The sequence below is a fragment of the Caenorhabditis elegans genome, chromosome I (assembly GCF_000002985.6).
Source record: "Caenorhabditis elegans chromosome I".
Taxonomy (NCBI): Eukaryota; Metazoa; Nematoda; class Chromadorea; order Rhabditida; family Rhabditidae; genus Caenorhabditis; species Caenorhabditis elegans.
Window position 1 is genome coordinate 11,729,157 of NC_003279.8, and position 14,948 is coordinate 11,744,104.

The window sequence follows — 14,948 nt, forward strand, 5'->3', positions numbered from 1 at the left end:
GTATTGTAGAGTAAGCTTCTGGCTACATTTTAAAGTAAAATTTATTCCAAAAAAGTTCGTTTTTCATTCTGAAAATCGAGCCAGAAAAAATGTTGTCAAAAAAATGAGGTTTTTGCTGGAAAAATAAAAATTTTTCCACTACCGACGGGGATTTTATGTTAAATTCGTAATTAATACATAAATACCGAATGGATGCTGAAAGCACAGCTCTCTACGATCATTTTCAACGATTTTAGAACATTTAATTTTTGACCTCGAAATTTCAATTTCCCTCTTTTCCTGGATCAGTTTTTTACTGAAATGTAAATTTTATGCCTTAAAAGTGGTAGAGGGTTGGTCTGTGGGGCAGCTGGGTGGGTGCCCCTTCAGTTCGACCCCACACAGGGTAAAATATTTTTGTATGTTTTCTGCTTGCACTTTATGATTGATTCGTACTGTTTTTAGTGTTTTAAAGCTATTTTTGTTTCCTTGCACTACACAATTTAGATTCAGAGCGCCTGCGGCGCTCTGACCCGGCAGTGAAAGCCTACTGGCATAGCAGGCCTTCGGCCTGCTCTGCCTATAATTTAGATTCAGAGCGCCTGCGGCGCTCTGACCCGGCAGTAAAAGCCGACTGGCATAGCAGGCCTTCGGCCTGCTCTGCCTATAATTTAGATTCAGAGCGCCTGCGGCGCTCTGTCCCCGCGAAGAAAGCAGACCTAAAATTAAAAAAAAATTTATTTTAAAGTTTAAAATGTATTTTTTTATTTAAATGTATTTTTATTAGAAAATTAAAATAATAATTGTCAACCCCTCAATTCCAATGAATGTACAGTCTCTACATTACCTCCTTTCTTGCAGGAAGAAAGGTGGATATTATAGACTGTTTTACAACCTATTGAGGGACCTCTTACAAAAACAAATGTGGTGATGCTGTCGATTGTTCTTCGATATGTCGTAAAATATACATATCTGATCCTGAAACAGTAATTAGAGACCATATTACAGCCACCCTATGCATAAGAGGGAGGAGGCAAGAGAGAGAGAGAGGATTGCTGAAACTTGAAAGCGCCGTAACTCCGCTCATAATAGGAATTGGAAGAAAAAAAGTATATATTTGAAATCAGCGTAAAAAGTAAAATATTATAGCATTTAAAATTTTGGAAATTGGTCAAGAATGAACTGTTCAGCTTCCTGAGCAAGGCTTGAAGCCCACAACTTCAGGAACGGGGCTCGAGGAACTCATGGCCAAAAACTTTTGGTTTGTCTCGCTTCTCATAGCAAAAATAATAAGATTTAAGGCATAAAATTTACATTTCAGTAAAAAACTGGTCCAGGAAAAGAGGGAAATTGAAATTTCGAGGTCAAAAATTAAATGTTCTAAAATCGTTGAAAATGATCGTAGAGAGCTGTGCTTTCAGCATCCATTCGGTATTTATGTATTAATTACGAATTTAACATAAAATCCCATTCGGTAGTGGAAAAATTTTTATTTTTCCAGCAAAAACCTCATTTTTTTGACAACATTTTTTCTGGCTCGATTTTCAGAATGAAAAACGAACTTTTTTGGAATAAATTTTACTTTAAAATGTAGCCAGAAGCTTACTCTTATGTCATTGGGTAGAACATAAGAGCTGAAATAAAATACAAAATCGAAACGTTGAGTTAGATCTTAACAACACTGATATTTTCGCATAACAATAATACAGTGCATTTTTTCCAACTTCTACGACTTTAAAGGCGCGCGCATTTTCGCGCAATGGTCTCGCTACGCGCATCCCATTGATTTGTTGAGCGCGTGGCGAGACCAATGACGGGACCATTTTGTATAAATGCGCGCGCCTTTAAAGTCGTAGAAGTTGAAAAAAATGCACTGTAATAATATATCAAAAAATATATCTAACTGTAAAAAAAACGACAAAACTTATTCCTTGACCTAACAGTAGTAGGGCAAGTAATTACTGAATCGACAAAAATCAAATTAGATCTCAAGAACACTGGTATTAGCGCTAGATAATTTGAGATTAAGTGCCAAATAGTAGTAGTTTGGCAAGTAAAAAAAGAATATTTACTAGCTTCGTCCATTGCGATGACTGTCTCCTTGCCGTCAATCACTTTCGCGAGAATCCCGTAAAAATATAAATTTTTGGATCGAGGCTTTTTTATTGTCCCAAAGAAAGGCTCATCTGGATCTTCGTCTATTACGATTTCACTATATCCCATTACATTCGCTTCGTTCCAATCGTACACTTCTCCAATGTCTGATTTTTTCACAAGACTCTTCTCTGAAAACCAAATATTACAGAGAACACGAAAACACGGAAAAACATGGATGTTGTTTTAGAAAAGTCTGCATACCATGAGCTATACACGGTACACTTATATCGCTGCGAAAGCAGAGATCGATTGTTGCAATCAATGGCCCAGTAGGTACTATACGTAGGTACCGGTTAAAGCGAAGAATATGACTATCGATTTGATAGTCATACTTGACAAAACAATGTCCTCTGCACGCTGACAGAGCTCTTTTATTGGCCTCCCTAATTCGATTAGGGAGGGGCGATATGTGGGTGTCAGGGATTGGGAGGACGGTTGGGAAAAATAATAAAAAAAGAGAAGAGGATGGGAAACATCATACTTTGTGAGAAAAATCAGAAAAATAAAGCTGTGAATGTGAATGTGACACTCGATGGAGGTCTAAGAACAATTATTATCAACGAGGACATAAAATTTTACAGCCTCTAATTGGATGGACACGCCTAGCATTTTGAAATTGACCAATAGCGAAGCGAGAAACTCTCTCGTTTTTTTGCGCGCACGTCACGGACCGCGGGTAATTCTCGTTTTCCGCAGACTTTGTCCACGTGCTCAATTTAAAATGTTTTGATAAAAGGTATTGAGTTAAATTTGAGTAAGCAAAGCATGATATAGTTTCTCCATTCCACAGATAGCTGATGCAGGCAAGGTTTCAGGGCCTGCCAACACCTTCTAGTGCGATGGACGACTGATTCGCAGCGGCCGACACTTTTTGGGACCCATGGAAGCTCCATCAAGATAAAAGTTATAGAGCATTAAATAACACTGCCTATATTCAAGAAACTTTTTAGGCAGACGATGACAATATGTATAGGTTGAAGATTTGCATTATAATTCCCATATTCTAGAATTAATGATTGGAAAGTGCGGCTGGCAGAGCAGAAACCAGATGACGTCACTGTATAATGTAATAAGCACACGAAAATTGTTTGATTGTATAATGAATATGCCTGTTGAGTGAAAAATGATCAATGAATTGTTTGGCAATATCAAATACAAGTATTGAATAACTGTAAATATTCCAAAAACTATGAAATGATAGTTTTGTAAAGGTAGAGTACGTTTTTTATATTGTTCTTAAAAATTCTGTCTTACAATTAAAATGTTTTTATTGGCTCAAAAGAATCCCAATAAAAATTACAACGAGTTCAATAATCCCGATCCTGTGCCCGACTCCATCCAAGAAATCCATACTAACCACCAAATCATTATCAGTATTGTCTTCATCAGCCTCATGCTCCGTTGCTTCTGTTGATTGCTCGTCGTACTCCTTACCCATTTCAGAATCCACTGGATGTTCGGTAGCATCAGTGATTCGGCTTGATGGTGAAGTTGACGAGGATGGTTGGATAGTTGAATTTAACGGTAGCACTGTGACATTTGAAAGATTACCAGGTGAAGCTGTCGTGGCGTTAGCGGTTGAAGCCTGCGTGATTGGAGCAAAAGTAGTAGTTGTCGTTGGAGCAGCTGTTGTAGTCGTCTTCGTTGTTGTTGTGGTAGTGGTGGTTATTGCCGGAACCTTAGGAGTCGGTGGAGCCGCGCAGATGCCGGACAGATAACAAATGCTCTTTTGGAAAAATTGCATTTTCCAGAAATAACCCTTGTACTGGTCTGTCAATCCTGAAATAATTGTACTTTTTTTGTCTGATAATTTACAAAAATCTGTGTTTACCTGTGTGGTCGAGTCCGATTACAGTCTCCTTATGTTCAATAACATTTATAATAAACCCGTAATAGTAACCAAATCGATTTTCTGGCTTCTCCACAATGTAATTCAAGTCATCTTCGTCGTTTTTTGTAAGTTTACTATGTCGAAATGTTCCATTGTAATCGTAAATGTGAGCTATGTTATTTTTGAGGGAGACATTCTCTGAAAACATTATGCTAATTATGAACACAGAAATATAGTGCAAACCTTCAGCCAAACACGGAAAACTTGCATTGTTTACAATTTTGCCCTCCAATGTTGCAATAAACGGCAGTTTAGGCAAATAATCAATTTGAACTTTAGCTTCACAGCCATGCATGACTTGAATTACATTGTGGAGAAGCCAGAAAATCGATTTGGTTACTATTACGGGTTTATTATAAATGTTATTGAACATAAGGAGACTGTAATCGGACTCGACCACACAGGTAAACACAGATTTTTGTAAATTATCAGACAAAAAAAGTACAATTATTTCAGGATTGACAGACCAGTACAAGGGTTATTTCTGGAAAATGCAATTTTTCCAAAAGAGCATTTGTTATCTGTCCGGCATCTGCGCGGCTCCACCGACTCCTAAGGTTCCGGCAATAACCACCACTACCACAACAAGTTGTGTAAATTTTTTGAAAACTTTTATTCTGAATTTCACGGAACCAGATTCCGTCTACAAGTCGGGTATTGCTTTGTAGGCTTGCCCTAATAAGAATTAAAAAAAAAAATTAAGAAAAAAGCACAATTAATATTCAAATATTTAGCCCTCTCAACCAGCAATATTCATTAAATACACAAAATAATCATAAAAGTTATCAGAATCCAAATGCTCTTCTTATTCCAACTCGACTTTAAGTAGTTCGCACTGAAAGTTAAATCCAGGTCCGAATAGTCTGGCTCCTCAGCTTCTGTTGATTTTTCATTTGGCCCAGGCTCAGCCTCTGAGGGTCTGGTAGTCTTTTTCAGGCTTTTCTTAGTTTCAGATATGTTGGAAATTGATGCAGTGAAGGTCGGTGCAATTGATTTTGGACTAGGTACTGTTGGAACAGACACGGTAGAAGCTTCGGAGCAAATGCCCACCAAGTCGCAGAGGTATCCATAAATCTGTTTGGCTTTGGCAAAGTAGGTGAACGATTCATTGTTCTTGAACTGAAAATTTTAAATGATTTTCCTGCGTAGGCACAAGGCAGGTGTAGGTGTAACAAACCTCTAACTCCAGTTCCAATGGTCGTCTCCTTCTTGTCAATTTTGGTCATTAAGGGACCACTCCAATACTAGGCTTCCGGTGCATTCCACATAGAACTTGGGGTCCGAGAATCCACGTAGTAGTGGGAATAAGTACGATGTTTCAGGAAAACTGTTCTATGCATCAAATCTCCATTGAAATTGAAACCAAACGCGTCGACCTGATCAGAGGTTCGGAGCCGGGTGCTGCCTGAAAAATATCATAAGTTTAGATAGTTTATTAGGATCAGAAACGCGTCTGTCCTATGCCTGCCTGCCTGCCTGCCTACCTACATTCTAACAGGCCGCTCTACGTTGTATTAAAGACAAGCAGGCAGACGTAATTTTGCTTCAATAGAGATAGGTCGCATTGAAAGCTGGCAGACATCGGTTGGCGGGAAGGTAGGCAGGTTGTAAATTGGCATTTAGGCCCAGACGGTAGGTAGGCGTAAATGGGATTCAAGGCAAGTCAAGGCCTGCCTGCGTGTCTACTAGCAGGCTGCTCAGGCCTTGGTCACAGTCGAAGGAGACAGGCGTAGTTTTGATTCAAGATAGACAGGTCGCCTCGAAAGCTGGCATGCGTCGGTTGACAAGAAGGTAGGCATATAGGCCCAGCCGGTAGGCAGGCGTAGGTAGGCTTCAAGGCAAGAAGATATTGGTTGCACCCAAATGCTCAAACCAACCATCGTCCAAGCATGGATAACTGGTGAAAACCGGCGAATCCTGATTGATTTGAATGATCATTGGATGGGAATATGTCGTATTTGAAGATTCCAGACATCCATTCAGAATCACTGCCTTGCAAGTATAAATGACATTTTCGGGCAGTAGGACGGGTGTGGACAGACTTTTCCAATAATTCTCAACGTGGAAAGAGCGTTGCCGGGGACGTTGATGTGTCTGGAATGAGAATTGATTTGTTTCTACCTACACTAGGCATTCAACCGAGTCGAGGCGCCACGTGGTGTCAGGCTGTCTCATTGCGGTTTGATCTACAAAAAATGCGGGAATTTTTTCCCTAGGAAAATGTGACGTCAGCTCACTCTTAACAATGCAAAATCAGTTGAAAAGTCTGCGTCTCTCATCCCGCATTTTTCGGAGATCAAACTAAAATGGGACAATTTGACACCACGTGAGGTGCCCCACCGAGTGCAGACACCCGAATCTCAACTCACTTTGTCCCACTCTTCTCGCATTGAACTTTAACATTTCCTTCATCGTAAATCCACGTGTCACCTTCCATAACTGCTCGGGAAGAGCTCAAAAAATGACGAGTAGAAATCATGCTCGCAGTTGTGACAATTTTTGAGTTTGCCATACTATTTTCCAGAGTAAGCGTCCATTTGGCTGGGTCAACTTTGAACGATACTCCGTCTGTGAAGCGGCGGGCTGAAAATAAACGTTTTTAAATTTTTTGAGTTACCTGCCTGCCTACAATGCCTAGGAAGTTTTTAAAAACTCACGAAGATGCTCCTGTCCACATGACGCTAGACGTTCATCGTTCTCCTCGGCAGAGAGCTTCCAGAATTGCTCACTTTGCACCAAAATGATGGAAATTGAGAATATGAATATCGATTTTATTTTCATATTCGATCAGCGTTGGATTTTTGTTGGAATAAATTAAATGGGGAAAGATTAAAAGGAGAGTAGGAGTTGTTGCGTGGAAGGTCACACGCTTAATTTGCTGTTTTTTTTTTCAAAGAAGATTTTCATAGGGCTGTTATGAGGATTTTCACTATTTTGTGAGCAAGTAGCGGGTGGTAGCGGAGGGTGGTAGCGGGTGGCAGCGGGCGGTAGCGGCAAGCGGTAGCGGCGGGCGGTAGCGGGCGGTAGCGGGCAGTAGCGGGCGGTAGCGGGCGGTGGCGTGCGGTCGGGCGGGTGGTAGCGGGCGGTAGCGGTGGGCGCTAGCGGGGGCATAATTTTGGCGGGAAATTCAAAATTTCACTATATATTAGAAATTAACAGCAGATTGAATTTTTTTATTTGTGAAAATAAAATAACAAGTATGATTTTTTAAAACAATTAATTTAGTCGGGCGGTAGCGGACGGTAGCGGGCTGTAACGGGCGGTAACGGCAGGCGGTGGCGGCGGGCGGTAGCGAGCGGCATTGGGCGGTAGCGGGCGGTAGCAATTTCAAGTTGTTATTTTTTGAATCTTTTTGGCGGGAAATTCGACTTTTCAATATATTTTTGAAATTAACAACAGATTTAATTTTTTATTTGTGAAAAAATAAAAATAATGATTTTTGAAAAAATAAATTTAGTTAATTACAATAAATTCAAATCCATTTGTAGACGATCCCTTCTCAAATTTAAAGCAGCATGTAGCTTTACCGCCACCATCGAGATCAATTTCGTATTCCTTTTTTGTGTCAGAGCGGCTTTTTCTGAAAATTAATTGCATTTTTTAAATTCAAATTTCCCCAATCCATCAGTACTTACTGCTTAACATGCAAGCCTTGAAACACCACAGAAGTGTCCATTTTCCAATTCTTGATCACTCGGAACTTTTTCAGTCGGCTCGTCGTTTTCCACGCCTTCAGAACTTTGTTCAGCATCTGCGAGCTTATCGCAGCATTTTGCAGCACAACTTCTTGAATTTTCAACAATGCGAAAACCTCGGTCACTGGTTGAGTTTCACTCATATCCAAATGAAATCTCTGTGCTCCAATTGTCATGAAAAATTTGAAATTTTGCTCCGTCACCGAGCCCTTGATACTGAAATCTTGGAATTGAACCTTCCGCTTTTTAATGAACCCCAGCAACTCGATGATGTGAGCTTCAACTGGGCAGCTGAAGTAAACAGAAGCAGTCTTAATTTGAAAAGTTTTGCAGATCCGGAAAAGCTTCTGCTTAAAATTTGTCAGCGCATCAGTGGCATGTGGGAATTGAACTTGAACTTTTTGCCCGTCATTTTCTACTGTGAGCTTGTAGTTTTTGGAAGGAAAGCCTTGAAGATCCAAGTGTGATGGGATTGTTTGCATTGCCAATTCGACAATGGATCTAGCTTTCAGTGAAGTTTCAGATAGGTTGAAGCTGAAAATTATCAAGATTTAATAGAAAATTGAAGACCTGGCTGCCAACCAATCAGCGTCGTGCAAGAGGCGTGACTGACGTTGCTGATTGGTCGGTCGGAGCAAAAATTACATTTGCTGCTTGTTACGTCACTGGCTCAGAAAACAAAATGAGGTCATAAAAAAAATGCCGGGAAATAAAAAAAAAACTCACATTTCTGACAATTTCATGATTTTTAGCACATTAGTCACAGATTCACTTGGAAGACGGCACAAAGGGAATTTCGGTTTGGTTTTTGCGGGTGGCATGGCTCAAATGAATTACAATGGCACAGATGGCAATCTCTCAGTCTTGTAGATTAGCATTGGCTCCTTTTAAAGGTCAATAGGATAGATAGTCATCGGTGACCCCCTATATTACTTTTATGTAATCTTAGAAACATTGTGGAAACATAAGATAATGGGATCCACAGTGCTGGCTATAATTGTATGCAAAAAAAAATTTTTGAAGTAATTTTACACTTTTTCGAAGAGTCATAACTCAACAACTGCATAAATTAGCAAAAAATTTTCAACTGACAAAGTTTTGACTAAAATACTATCTCTATGATTATAGTTATTACAAATTGCGAACACAATTTTGAAATTCAAAATTTCACTATATTTTAGAAATTAACAACAGATTGAATTTTTTTATTTGTGAAAATAAAATAACAAGTTATGATTTTTTTAAACAAATTCAAGTGTCACTCGCTGGCTACCAGTAAAGGTTTGACTTTACTCGCTGTGTTGAGAGTTTACCGGTCGGTGATAAAGTAAAACACGAACGAGTTATTTGCTAATTAATAGGTTTATTAAATGAAATAAGATGAAGTGGAAAGCGCACGGTGGCGGCACAACGAATGTGGGAGAATAACAGAAGTTGGGGACGAACGGGACAAAGGTTGGAGAAAAGTAAGAAAGGCCTGGAATGTATAAGTCCAGTCGGGCGACGTTGCTTGCGGATCTTGTTGTCTGAGGCCGAAGGCGTATGTCCGAAGATGTGATTCATTCAGTGGAGTGTCACGAAGACCTGGAAATATACGGTGACTCTCTCATAGTTTATAGTGTGGGAAAGTGAACGGGGCAGATCCTTACAATATTTACCTCACTAACCCTCCTTTCGTCCCCTTTTTATTTCTAGATTCTTTGTAAATATCGAAATTTTTTGCACAAAGTAATTCTAACTTATAAAGTACGAAAAGTGGTAATGAATGTGTTTTGAGTTAACAAATTGAGAATGTTCTTTTTAGTTTTCTAATGAGAATTCAAAATTTATAAAAAAGAAATAATATTCTAATCATCATCTCGAATAGTAAAGCTTCTTTCATGTCTCGATGCCATAATTACAGTAATCGTCGATTTCATTTGACTGTGTCCTACTGATTGTTTTGGGAAACATCCACATAAAGCTGTATCCAATAATTCTTTTCGTGTACTTCGAATTCCGAGAATTGACGAGAGTGGCATGAGAAATGGCCCAAGGAATGTTAGAGCATACCATGTGGATCCAAATGAGCTTGGCATTGGGATTCCTGAAAAAAATTGTGAACAAATTATAGAAAAGCACACATCTTTATGACGATTAAATTTTTTGTTGTTGATATATATGCCATCTAAAAATAATATTATGGAGACGCAAAAAACGTCACTTTGTGAAAAGGAGCTCCACTGCCAATTGAAAACGCTCCGCCCCAATCATGGGTCTCGATAGGTATTTAGAAATTAATTTTAAACTTTTTCAAATAATTTCGCCAATGTCAAGCATTTTTCGCTTTTTTTGTAATGTTGTCCGTTGTTTTTAATGATTTTTATAAAATAAAATGCATTGGCAAATGAAAAAAAATCATTCGAAATAACTTGAAAATTGGTGAAGTTGGCGTAATTAATTGAAAACATTTGAATTGAAGGATTTGTCGCTAAATGCCTAACGAGACCCATGGGCGCCCAGGAAATTTTTTTTCTGCTTCCATAATACAATTGTAGGGAAAACTCACCAAAATAGAACTCAAATGATAAAAGTAATAAAGGCAAAGATACAATGACTGGTATCACTGATTGAATAAGAAGACTTTGAGTTAATTGAATTATTTTTGATTGGATATCTGAAATAAATTTAGATAATCACAAGAATCCCATAGAAGAGATCAGAATCACTTTTATTCTCATTTTCAAAGTGTTTCACAAATCGAAGAATTACAAAATTGACAATGATGGCTGCAAAATTAAAAAATAACGTTGAGAAGATCTGTAAAAATGTTAATTATGTATTATTTAGTATTTGCAATATATCTGAAGTGAAAAAATCACGTAATTTGATCTAAGTAGTTTAGTTCCAATCAGTCTACAAATCAATTGCTCACCCGAACAAGTTCCATTCCATTACTGAATCGAAGTGTATAACACACATCATTCTTATTGTTTTCCCCAAATGGATAATTGAGAAACGCGTAAATAATCTGAAATTGTTGAATCGATATATATTTTTTAAAAATATTTTTCAAAAATACACGGATCTAGCTAATTTTACATGGATAAGGTTCCAGTTTAGTTTAGAAACTTACAAATATTGTCGTAACTATGATGTGAACATTTATAACAAACCATGGAGATGGATGTCCTTTCAAAACAACTATACGATAACGATATAATGATACCGCCTGTAAAAATTGTTTTTACAAACACTCTGTAGCACTCTACGTCCGAAAAATTGTCAAGAAGAAATTTAATGAACCCGTATTTCTTTCTTAACTATTCTGATAATTGTTCAACTTACAAATGGCAAAACTTGATATGCGGATGTTGTAGAACTACAGAAATTCTTGAGAAATGAGCAAACAAAAACGGTATATACTGGTTGTTGACCTGCTTGTAAATTGAAAACCATCCATGCTTGAAATAAAATCAATGGAATATTTAGAAGAAATGAGCCAAGAGTTACAAACACTACTGTGCTCTGCAAATAAATAATAAAGATTTCGGTTTTTTAATAATTTTTCTTGTGTTTTGTTCATTTTAAAAGCAGCAGCTAATTACAAAAAACTATTTTAAAGGATATTTTAAAAATCCTACAAGATTAAAAAAAAAAAGTAAAATATTATTCACCTTTAATGACATCCAAATAGCTTTTCTTACTCTCACGAAAATGACAAGAAGTGCACTGAAAAGCCATGATGTAGCATTCAGAATAAATTCTACAGTAATTCGATCTCGAAATGTCATTGGAGTTACTGTAAGGTCGGATAAATTATAATTGGCTGGTGGCAATGAATTGTAGAATTCTGGAGATTCTGTAATGGCAGTGCTAACTGAGGTAGTAGATGCGTTTTCCATTTTACTAGGGATCCCTGAAAAAATAAAGATGGTTGGTATTTATTTAGAACAAAATTGATCAAAAATTAAAGAGTTGCTATAAATTGTGTAAAATATCTGAGATCTTCAAAAAATAAACTTTGTCAAACATCAGTTTAGCTGAAGATCGCTGAAAAGTTTTGACTGTATTAAAAATTTCTGACTACAAACTACAAGTATGATAAAGTTCAAATTAAATATTTTTATTAGATTTTCTGGTTGTAAAAGAATATTTAAAAGCTTTCCTAGAATCTATTTAAAGTCCGAAAATCAAAAAACGAAAAATAACATAATCTTTAAAACAGTTGAATGTTTAATCTTTTATTCGAGAAGAAGGCTATAATCATTAAAATTGACGTTGACATTTATGTAGCAGGTAAGTACGGTGAAACACAATATTTTTTCAACAAAAAATTAATTTAAAAAAATATGTATTAATTAAAAAAAACAAAAATTAATTTAAAAAGTCAATTAATTGGTTCTTGGCAATTTGTTTCTTTGAAATAATTTTAGATCAGACTTCTGAATAGAATAACATTTCGTGTGAAAAAGTGTTTGCAGTTTCAAGTAGACTGATTTCCAAAAAACTGATATCATGCCAAAAATAAATAATTTAATTTTTTTCTGTCAAGCCAAAAAAAAAGAACAAAGGCACAAAAAACGTCATGCAAAAATTGGAAGTCCTGTCATAAAAGGGACTAGAAGAAGTTCCCGGGAGACCGAGATAAGGGACTTTTTGCACTGACTGGATTCTTAGAATAATCTCAGGAGCTGTAAAAATTGTTAAACTCTTTCAATAGCATTCAATGGTAGTACTGCTTTAACAAAATCTCTTTATAATGCTAAACAAGAAACAAATAAAATCAACAAAGTTGTAGTTCTCTTAACGCTACTCGATTCATCCAGGTGATCCTTCTCAATGTCTTCCATTTTGAATTCCATAAACTCTTCATAATCTACTTCATCTGGCATAGGTGTTGAAGACAGATATACGGTACGTTGAGGGATCACTGGTGAAACTTCTGGAGGTTGGATATTCTGAAAATTTAACGTGAAAGGAGGTAAACAATTGTAAAATCACCTCAGAAGATATGCTACTCGGCTGGTCAATGAACATCACCGTAGAATTCTCACTGAGAGTTGTCGCTGCAGAGGTTGTAGAGTTCTGGAATTTTTGAACATTTCAGCAGGTTATTCTAGGAAAACTTTACCTCAGACACCAGACTACTTGGAATATCCGTAGGCAATGAAGTAGATGCAATTGGTTTAGTAGACTGGAAGGTATCCGTTGATGGCTCAGCAGTGGAAACAAGTTGAGTGGCTTTAACACTGAGCTGACTAGGATGTGTTGAAGTCTGAGTGGATGACCCATCCGTGGATTCAGTGCTACTACTTGAGGTGAGTGTTGTGGGAACTGAAAAAACGGACATATTTTCTTAATTCTGTTGGAATATATATTTAACTCACGTGCAGTTGTAGAGCTCAGAGGCGTCGTAGTCGGTGGTTGTGTAGTATTGGTTCGAGCAACTGTAGCTACTGCTGTGATCTTTGCTGTAGTACGTGTTGCAGTGGTGGTTGTTTCCAGAGCCAAAGAAGTCGTGGGAACTGAAACTAAATGTTTCTGAAAGGTTGGAAGAACACAAAAAATAATTCGAACTCACGCGTGGTTGTTGCCGGTGTAACCTTAACTGGAGTCGTGGTGAGCACTGTCGTGGCTTTAGTGGTTGTGAGACGTTTTGTAGTAGATCTAGTAGTAGTACGTTTTGTAGTAGATCTAGTAATTGGCTTGGTAACATTGGGTCGAGGAGGGATCACCGGCAGGGTTTTAGTGGTAGTCTTCAAGGTGGCTTTAGTGGTTGTGAGACGTTTTGTAGTAGTTCTTGTAGTTGTAGTACGTCGTGGTGGCTTGGTAACAGTGTTCTTCGCACAAACTCCAATCAAGTCACAGATCTCATTTACGAGCCATTTCATGTTGAAAAAGATATTAGAACGAGAGGAGTCTGTAGTATCCCCTGAAAATGAAAAAATTACCCGTAAAACTTTAGACAGAGTCTAGAGTCTAACCTGTTGCCCAATTTCCAATTATTATCAATTTTTCGTTTTTCCATTTTGTGAGAGGATTTCCAGTTTTCTTCTCCGAAGAATACCCTGATGTTTGAAGACTGGCAATGTTCACAATCTCTAGCTTTAAGAAAATTGAACATTATGGTGTGGCTCCCAGCTGAGGCGCGAAATATATGTAGCTATTTGTAGCGGCCGACATGTTCGGGGTTTTGCAGCTTGGCGTGAAATGAGTAGCTTGATGTGTGCGCAACGTAGTGTGAAGAGATTGTTGTTTGGAAGCGGCCGACACTTTAGGGGTTTCGCGCCGCACTATGCATTCGGTTACATGCGGCCTGAGTGACGTCGTGAGGCCGGCGGAGCCCTACATTCTAGTAAGTGATCTAAACTTACATTTAGAGGCGAAGTGAACCTTTTGCGGGACTTAGGATTCAGCGGACAAACATCAACTGCGTCGTCCTTCTGGATACTTATGGAATTATCAACTAGACATGGTATCGACGAATCAATTGGATTCTCGACCTCCACAAGCATCGGACAATAAATTCTATGAAAATTGTTTTCGATTTCTTTTGTGCATATGTTCAAAAGGTAGGCTCTAACTGGTCGGATTGAGTGGCAAGATCCCCAGATTTGGCAAGAGACTTCTCTTATAGTCAAATTTCGTAGAAACTGCATTGGAATACGTAAACTTCTGAAATGAAACGCATTGCATCTCCCAAAAATTTGAAAGCCTTACAAGGCGCCTTTGCTGCAAGCTGTATAATCAAGCTTCTCTTTATTCATCAACCATTCCATTTGACTGTTCAAAATTGAAAAAGCTGAAGTAATGAAATGTCGATTAGATATCAGACTTGCACTCGATATATATTCGATATTATTTCCATTTTCAAAAGCAGCCAAGATGTGCCAACGATTATTTTTTATACCATTATCTAAAAATGGAGTTACTGACACATAGAATTAATAAGATTACTTACAAATATCTTTATCCTTCCCACAAGTGTTCAGACGCTCCTTATTCTCCTTCAAACTGAGCTTTTCAGTGACAATTGGAATGATAGCAATGACGAAAATGAAGTAGAATATGATCATCGATTTGAATTTCATATTCGATAATCGTAAAACTGAGAACTGATTGATTTTTTTGTTTTTGTTTTAAGGATCAGATATGACATGGAAATGAGGACGTGGAATGTCACGTTTACAATTTTCAAAATCAGTTTTTTTTTCAAGTTTTTAATTTTTAGTAAACGTGAATAA

General features: G+C 37.7%; 3 protein-coding genes and 2 pseudogenes across 5 annotated transcripts; all 5 read right to left on the reverse strand.

The window, feature by feature from the left end:
• Positions 1-1,901: 1,901 nt before the first annotated feature.
• Positions 1,902-4,322, reverse strand: F35E2.11 (annotated as a pseudogene). Its single transcript has 5 exons — positions 4,211-4,322; positions 3,968-4,165; positions 3,437-3,915; positions 2,469-2,676; positions 1,902-2,264 (listed from the first exon to the last, which is right to left on the reverse strand). Coding segments are annotated over exons 1-5 (1,360 nt in total).
• Positions 4,323-4,783: 461 nt separating this feature from the next.
• Positions 4,784-6,808, reverse strand: F35E2.3 (annotated as a pseudogene). Its single transcript has 5 exons — positions 6,685-6,808; positions 6,397-6,610; positions 5,905-6,121; positions 5,205-5,432; positions 4,784-5,146 (listed from the first exon to the last, which is right to left on the reverse strand). Coding segments are annotated over exons 1-5 (1,146 nt in total).
• Positions 6,809-7,424: 616 nt separating this feature from the next.
• On the reverse strand, positions 7,425-8,543 carry F35E2.2 (F-box domain-containing protein; the record flags this gene model as incomplete). The annotated part of the gene is made up of 3 exons (NM_060589.2): positions 7,425-7,607; positions 7,663-8,256; positions 8,449-8,543. The coding sequence occupies 3 exons, from the start codon at positions 8,541-8,543 to the stop codon at positions 7,481-7,483; spliced, it is 816 nt and encodes a 271-aa protein (NP_492990.1). The 3' UTR covers positions 7,425-7,480.
• Positions 8,544-9,499: 956 nt separating this feature from the next.
• Positions 9,500-11,606, reverse strand: F35E2.1 (G_PROTEIN_RECEP_F1_2 domain-containing protein; the record flags this gene model as incomplete). The annotated part of the gene is made up of 7 exons (NM_060590.2): positions 9,500-9,808; positions 10,271-10,378; positions 10,431-10,521; positions 10,637-10,732; positions 10,838-10,933; positions 11,050-11,229; positions 11,379-11,606. The coding sequence occupies 7 exons, from the start codon at positions 11,604-11,606 to the stop codon at positions 9,570-9,572; spliced, it is 1,038 nt and encodes a 345-aa protein (NP_492991.1). The 3' UTR covers positions 9,500-9,569.
• Positions 11,607-12,446: 840 nt separating this feature from the next.
• F35E2.5 (Peptidase S1 domain-containing protein) lies at positions 12,447-14,810 on the reverse strand. Its single transcript, NM_060591.2, has 9 exons — positions 14,666-14,810; positions 14,425-14,620; positions 14,079-14,379; positions 13,689-13,809; positions 13,286-13,636; positions 13,092-13,229; positions 12,836-13,038; positions 12,706-12,789; positions 12,447-12,662 (listed from the first exon to the last, which is right to left on the reverse strand). Exons 1-9 carry the CDS (start codon positions 14,793-14,795, stop codon positions 12,459-12,461), a joined length of 1,728 nt encoding a protein of 575 aa, NP_492992.1. The 5' UTR covers positions 14,796-14,810; the 3' UTR covers positions 12,447-12,458.
• Between the last annotated feature and the right edge of the window lie 138 nt (positions 14,811-14,948).

What these genes read in the sequence shown, in the direction of transcription:
- F35E2.5 (NM_060591.2), bottom strand. Translation starts at nt 14,795, where the DNA reads ATGAAATTCAAATCGATGATCATATTCTACTTCATTTTCGTCATTGCT. An exon ending in GGTTCACTTCGCCTCTAAAT is followed by an intron (nt 13,810 to 14,078) that starts GTAAGTTTAGAT and finishes ATTTTCTTAAAG; the next exon opens with CTAGAGATTGTGAACATTGC. An exon ending in TACACCGGCAACAACCACGC is followed by an intron (nt 13,230 to 13,285) that starts GTGAGTTCGAAT and finishes ATTTAGTTTCAG; the next exon opens with TTCCCACGACTTCTTTGGCT.